Source organism: Chelonoidis abingdonii, chromosome 16, assembly GCF_003597395.2.
Source record: "Chelonoidis abingdonii isolate Lonesome George chromosome 16, CheloAbing_2.0, whole genome shotgun sequence".
NCBI lineage: Eukaryota > Metazoa > Chordata > Testudines > Testudinidae > Chelonoidis > Chelonoidis abingdonii.
In genome coordinates, this window is record NC_133784.1 from 1,149,279 (window position 1) to 1,156,943 (window position 7,665).

General features: G+C 48.0%; 1 protein-coding gene across 1 annotated transcript in view; it reads right to left on the reverse strand.

Moving 5' to 3' along the window:
• LOC116838098 (VPS10 domain-containing receptor SorCS3) overlaps positions 1–3,259 on the reverse strand; it is a 513,373-nt gene extending 510,114 nt beyond the window's left edge. The window contains exon 1 of the mRNA XM_032803097.2: positions 2,209–3,259. Coding sequence (XP_032658988.1) covers positions 2,209–3,042 — 834 coding nt within the window. The 5' untranslated portion in view covers positions 3,043–3,259. The remainder of the gene's footprint in view (positions 1–2,208) is intronic.
• Positions 3,260–7,665: the final 4,406 nt, after the last annotated feature.

Sequence of the window (7,665 nt, forward strand, 5' to 3'; positions counted from 1 at the left end):
CTCCACTTCTACTGCCAGACAGTTAAGAAAATACGTGATTCACAGTTTTAGGTTAGGCACCATTATAGTCTTGGTGGTCAGAGATATCATAACCCTTAGCCCTAACCTCAGCCAAACCATTGGTTCATTGTGTGACCTTGGGCAAATTGCTTGACCTCCTTGTACCAGATTCAGCCCAACTGGAAAATTGGGTAAACACAGGACTGCATCTGCCTCTCCCTGATAATACGTGAAAATACCTCCATACAGTGTCAAGTTCAAGCATTTAACTTCCCCGTAGACTCACCCAATACACTGCCTTAAAAAACAAATAATAATGAATGACAAACTGTATTCTCCAAAAGGGGCAGTAAAGGAAACTGAGTCTCTAAGTACCAAACCTCACATTTGACAAACCGGGGAGTGAGAACACTATTATTTATTAGCATGTTTGTTTGTCACTCCCACAAATACCACTCAGTTACTCCCTTCAGTAAATACAGCCACAAAAGTAGCCAAAAGGTTTCCATGCACAGTGTCATGACAGAGGCAAAGCCTTAGTGAAAAGCCCTGAACAATCTGACAGTCTTTAATTTATTAGCCTCATGGGTGACCTGAAGTTAAAACATAAATAAAGCTGCTTATTTAAATGACACATTTCTACAAAAGAGAGATCTAAGCAAAGGAGATTTTTAAAATCTCTTTCTGAAATGCACCTTGAAAAATCCTTTATTACCAAAGTGCCTGGAAAATGAGTTCCCTTTGCTAGTTTAATAAGAATTACAAATAACTATTAGGAATCCATACACTAGCTCCTTTTGCTAAGCCTCCTTCAATTCAGCACTGAAATGAAAACAAGAAATAGGGCTTATTAGGCTGATTTTTTTCACTACATTCCTCCATACATTTTTAAAGAAGCCTTTGGACAACGTAATGCTAAAACATACCACATGCAGCTTTCAATGGATGTTTATCTTCATCTTAAGTGATTGTGGAGTTCATGTCTAGCAAACACAGCTATCTTTAAAAACTGAATAAATCTAGGTAACATCTAGATAGCTGTCAGCATGATTAGGTAAGTAAAAATAAATAACAATGAGATAAAACTTCCATTCAGAAAAGCACAGAGAGATGGCTCAATTGTTCATTGCCTAGATAGGCAGGCCCCAAATGATCATTCAACCCCAGGTGTAATATAATTTTCAGATCTGGTCATTCCACCTTATACTTCTAATTGCCTTGTGCACATTTCCAATATAGGCAAAACAGTAAAAGAGGCAGTGAGTACCTGTAATAATCAGAATAATGGGCACATTGTCACCCCATATAAGGGTTTCCTGAAGCCTTTAAATTATGCCTGCTTTCAGGCTTTATGGCGCAGTGGAAATAGTATGTCTTATATCAGGTTAAAATAAAATTGAAATTCCCTTATGGTTGTCCTGGGAGTATTATAAAGCATGGAGCTAGATAGGGGAGCAGTTGCTAACACAACAATGTTCCTTTCACCGCTCTCTCCAGCAGGCAGACGCTCGACGCAGATGCTTTTCAAGAGCGCCACCTTTTGACACAAACCGGGCCCAGCAAGTCTCCCGCACAAACTTTCAGCGGTGCCTCGACTAATTTTTAAATTGGTCATTTATTGACTTGGGGGGAAAAGGCATTATATGCAATTGATTTTTTTTATTGTGCTTCACACTCTTTGCTCCTCTTTCAAACCCATTAAGCAGCGTGTGTTTTTACTGCTTAATGAATGAATATGAGCGGCTTTGCCTCGCACAAGCAGAGCCCACAAGCTCAGAGACTTTTTCTTTCTTTTTTTTACTGCCCATCATTCATTTTCCAGCACAGCCCCACTGAAGCATTCCAAGGTCCATATTACATATATAAAGAGAAACAGCGGAAGGAGAATCAGTTGGACAGATGCAGGGGAAGCCAAGCAAGGAGGAGTGTCTCTCTCCTTCCTATGGAGAGGGGAGGGAAATTGGGTTCAAACAAACCCTCCGCTCTAACTTCCCAGAGCTCAGATTCCGTCTATCCAGGAGGAACACTGGGTGTCTCTCTTTTCTCCCCAGCCCATTGTGCGCAAGAGGCAGCAGCCTTGTGAGACAAACTCCCCGGAACGCGCCTGAACCCCGGGCACCAGAGCAAAGCCGGGTTATCCCGGCGCTGTACGCACAGACCCCTACCCCTCCCCAGCACCGCCTCGCTCCCGAGGCCGCCAGTACTCACGCTGCTGTTGTGGCCCGACCAGTGCACCATGGCTTGGTTGTGGGCCGAGTCCCCGGTCAGGGCGAAAGTGGTGCTGGTCAGTTTCAGCTCCTCGCCTCCGCGCAGCTTGGTCACTTTCCCGTCCTCTTTGGAGCCTTTGGCTTGAGTGCGGGTCACTTTCTGACCGTCCGTCCAAGGGCTGCCCCCTCCTGCCTGGCCATGGCCAGGGGCGAAAAGCTGGGGGGCCCCGCTGCTCCTCCTCGCCCTGGGCAGCAGGGGATGGGAGCTAGTCACTTTGCCCACCGAGCCGCCTGCCTCCTGGGCATCTCCGGGCGGCAGCAGCATCTCCTCCCGGCCATAGGCGGCTGCTGCTCCGCTCTCCTCCGCCATCCCCAAGCGCTGCCTGGACGGAGGATTCCCGTGCGCCTCCCCAGCCCAGCCATCCCCCTTCGCCCGGCTCCTGTGAACTTCCCCAGCGCCCCACGGCCCCTCCACCGCTCCCGCGGCCGGCTGGACGCTTCCCCAGCCCCGATCGTCTTCTAGCACCACAACCAGCGCCTCCTCCTCTTCGTCCTCGTCCCCGAGCCCCCATCCTCCGCCGGGCTGCTCCTCCTGCAGGGCTTCTTCCCTGGCGAATCCCACGTCCCTGTTCCCTGGCCAGCGCAATAAACCCCGAGGCGGCGGCTCCTGCTGCTGTTTCACCCGCGAGGAGGACGAAGAAGGCGCAGATGATGAAGATGAGCAGGATCTGCAAGTTATTTCAGCGCTGGTGAAACACCAAGGGGAGAGCAAAAGCCATGTCCAGGCGAGCAGAGCGATGTAGCAAGCTGGGTACCAGCCAGTCCCCCTCTCCATGCCTGGCCGACGGAGTTGGGGAGTTTGGGGGGGTTCTTAAGGGGAGGGGGCTGGGTTAGCAGCAGCAGTATTTGTAAAGGATCCTCTCTTCCCCCTTCTCAGCCTCGGAGACGGTGGCCAGGAGGGAGAGGAAAAAACCCAACTCTCTCCCCGGTAGTTGGATCTGTTCTTTACTGTTGGTGGGATTTTTTTTTTTTTTTTGAAAAGTGCTTTTCAGTGAAACTGTTCACGTTCAAGGATTTGATCAAGTGAGAGGGTTACACCACACGGGGGAGGAGCCGAGGCGCCCTAGCCAAGTGCCGCGGCTGAAATATACTAGCAATTCACCAACCACGCTGCTGCGTTTCCACTGGAATGGCTGGGGGAGGGGGGCAGAATATTTGTGAGATAGCTAGAGAAGGATCGCCTAGCTCTGTGTGTGTGTGTGTGTGTGTGTGTGTGTGTCACATACACTCACAAGACAGGAGAAATGCTGGGATTTCCTTCCTTGGCTATTTTCTATGTAGACGCTCATATACACCCAACATTGTTATAATAGAAGGATCACCCAATACATCTCCTCAGACAGACACAGGGACACAGGGACAGACAGAGAGCGAGCCGATCTTTGTACCAGCACAACACAAAATAGCTATTGGACGATCAATCCATATTTCTCCTGACGCATGTCAATTTCTATACCATCGGTACACACAAAATAGTTACAGAAAGATCACCCAGTATTTTTCCATAGATAGACCGACAGACTGTGTGTGTGTGTCACACACACACAGTCTGTCAGTCTACCTATGGAGAAATATACAACAGAATACCTTGGGGGCATAACGCAACACATCTGCCGGAGGATCACCCCACTGTAGTATTTCTCCAAAGCTCTATGTGTGTGTAAGAAAAAGCTACAGGAAGATCAACCCAAATATTTCTCCTGACACACAATCGCGTGTGAAACAAAATATCTGTGTCTGCCTGTGCCCAGGCTAACCTGACGTGTGCTACCAAAACACCTCTGTGTGGACACGAAGCTCACCCCCCCAGCATCTCCTCTGAGGTGTCAGTGGGAGCGAGAGCCGGCATTTCAAACGTGTGGACGTGTCTGTGTAAAGCGAAACTAGCTTTGGGAAGATAAGCCGGCGTTACTGCTGAAATACTGGGGCGGCAGGGAGCAGCGAATGGAATTATTTTGTTCAGAGAGAAAAAGAGCCACAGAAAGCCCATAGTGGCATTTCCCTAGGTTTGTGTAGGACCTGGGGAGGGGGGATCTCCCCTTAGCCAGGCACCCACTTTCTGTGTCTCCATCATGAAATTCAAAGCGATGGTTTGCGGCAGCAGCCTCGCAAACTGGGCAACGTGTGAGTCGTTGGGGTGTGATGGGGGGGTTGGTTTTCCTTTCCCCCATCCCCCAGTCCGTCCAGATTGCAGGGTTGGGTGGGACAGGCTGGTTTGCTGCGTGAGTGAGGTGGGAAGGGAAGCGGAGGGGGGGGATTTCTCATCTGTCCCCGCGCATTTGAGGGTCACTATTGTCACATTCACACGTCTCCAGGACGGAATCCAGGTCCGCTTGGAGTAATTGAGAAAACGGACTCCAAAGACAGGTGGACACTTTCCTTTCAGATTTCTTCCCTGATCCCCGCCTGTTTCTCTTTATTGACAAGGATGGTATCAATCCGTTTTGTGGTAAGCAATCGCTGCATCCCGCTGCAGATCGGAGCTTTCATGTGTCCACTCCTCTCTCCCTTTTAATCCTGGGATAGATTATTGCTCATTCCGCGGCTGTCCGCCTGCGTACCCCGGCAGGGGCACCCCCGGCAGAAGCTGTCCCGCCGCATGGAGGAGAACTCAACAGTTTTCTTCTGATCTGGAGTCAAACGGGAGCGTGGAAGAGGTTGCGAGGAGAGGAGAGAGGAGGATGAATCTGGGGAGGAAGAAGGATCTGGGGAAGGCTCAGTAGTTGCTAAATTTTAACTAATAGAAAAGGAACTTGGAGCTGGGTTTAGGAGTCCCCAGGAAAGGGACCTGGATGGAAGCCAAGCAGCTGGTCTGGATGCTGCGGTGCCCAGCCACCGGTGTCTAACTGCAGTGTAGACAAACCTTCAGGCTTTAACGCTGGGGGTGGTGGGGTCGCTGTTCCCCCTCTTGCTTTGCAATTTCCAGGAGAACTACTCCGGCCTGCGGGGGGAGAGAGGGAGCGGAGGGAGAGAACCATCAACTTTTGCACTAGAAAAAGAGACACATTAAGGTCTGGCTCCTGCCAGCGGGGGCTGCAGGATTGTGCCGTCCGCGGGCAAGGAAGGGGAAAGGCAAGTAAAAGGGGTTTGCTGGACTTCAATGCAGGTCATGTTAAAATATTATATATAATGGTATAGCCTTCCTGCCAAGGAAACCCAGCCTGGTGCATAAATAGAGAGCTCACCACAGAGCGAGACCCGCCCCCAGACCCCCACACACACCCATAGACTAGACAACCCCATGAGAATCTGCCCAGTGCCTCTGCTGGTTAAAATCACACGACACGACTCCCTCATTCTCCTACCTGTGTGTAACACAGCGACTCCTCGTGGACGGGGTAGCAAAATGCCTCTACTAGGAGCAAGGAAAGACAGGTTCTGTGCCTGAGGATTTCCCTGTCTGCAGTGTTGTCGGAGCCACCTCGTCTCTCTGAATAGTGCCTCGGCCGGAGCCGTGTAACGTGTGGACAAAGAGGAAACCTGGCAACTCTAATGAGATTATTTCATTGTTGCCACTCTCTAGCCTGTGGAACCGGGGGTGAAGAGGGAAACCCAGAGGGATGGGTGAAATTGACAGTTGTATCCACTGCCTGCTAAGACTCCTTGCTGTCAGCCTGAGCACTTGGAAGCAACAACTCTGGCAGCATATTATATATATATATTTGTAGACACAGTTCTTTTAATTAATGTGGAATCCAAATAAGTGGGAGTTGGGGGTGGGGTGGTAGTCAAACAAATCAATTTCCAGCTGTGTTATTTTTGGTTTGGGTTCTATTAGGTTTCAAAGCTCAGGGCCAAAATGTTTAAGGGGTGACATTTTATTTGAGGGGGAGCAGAGAGATACCAAAGCGATAGGTGCCTTAGATGGACTTTATATATAAGCACACACAGGACATTGTAATTGTGGGATCACATATCTATACGCTCTCTACACACACAGAAATGTGATATCTCACAAGATGCTACAGCAGGAGGAGAAGGAGCTCTTTAAAAAATCAATCGATCAGCCTGTTCCATACGGTACACACAGTTGTGTGAATTTCTCTGTTCTCCAGAGTCCCATTCCTCCCCTGTCTGGTAGAAATTAACTGTGTCACTCATATTAGCTCCAAACAGAAAAGGAAGAATGCAGGGAACCATCAACACTGCAAAGGGAAATGGGGCTCACACCCTGAAATAGGGACACTAATCAGTCAGCCGGTCAGAGAATCGGGATTGCCTCAGGATTTTTCAGATTCCTTAGGGCCAACGGTTGCTTCTTCCTCTCTGCTTCCTAAGCATTCTGCGCTAAATTAAGGATCTCTATCAACATAAACATCTTCCTCCCAGAGACTATGAACAGAACATTCAGAAGCCACCATTAGAGCTTGGTTAGCTACTTACAGCACAGAGATCATCCATTTTACCCCATTCCAGAATTATCCAGGAACAGATTCTGATTTATTACAGACTTGCTCATCATTTCAAATTGTTAAACAAAAATAGTCATGAAATCTATTCCTTATTCATGTCATGACTGGCCTGATGTGGGCCCATGACTTAATCACATAGGCCCAGATGCTCAAAGGTATTTAGGCACCTAATTCCCATTGAAATGCATGAGCGTTGGGTGCCTAAATACCTTTGAAGATCTGGGCCCAGCTGCTCCCTCACTTGATGACTATCATTCATAAACAGGAGGGAAAGGTGTTCAGAACCCAGGACAGGTAGATGATTCTGACACAAAACCTCGAGAAATGGCATTTCCTCAAGTATCCAAGAGACTTTATCTGTCTGGGAGCATCCTTGCAGATTAAAATGTTCCTTGTACAAATGTTGAGAGACATGAATTAAATGGGATGTGAACTGTGGTTTTCATTCAAATAAATGCTCACAACTATTTTTTTATTATTATTGTTTTTTGCATATTCTCCCAGTTCTGGTAACCATTCTCAGTTACCACTGAAGCCCCGGTGACATTCATTAAATAGAAACCACAGCTCACATAAGACTAGATTTTCAGAGCTCAGAGGCTGATTTTTCAAGTGGTCAGCACTCACCAGGGTAGAGTTTCAAGAGAGCTCAACTCCCAATTAGGCACTCAGAAAAGGGCCAGATTTTCGAAAGAAAATCTGGAAAATGTGGTCTCTAGTATCTCTTCTGCCATTGTTAAATCACACACACTGACACAGGGGACCTTGTGACTATACAGAACCTCATTAAAATTACTTCTTTGTCAACTCCCTAATCTGCAAACACTTGGAAGGTGGCAAAGTGATAGGAAATAGCCAGCATGGATTTGTAAAGAACAAATAGTGTCATACCAATCTGATAGCTTTCTTTAATAGGATAACGAGCCTTGTGGATAAGGAAGAAGCGGTGGATGTGGCATACCTAGACTTTAGTAAGGCATTTGATA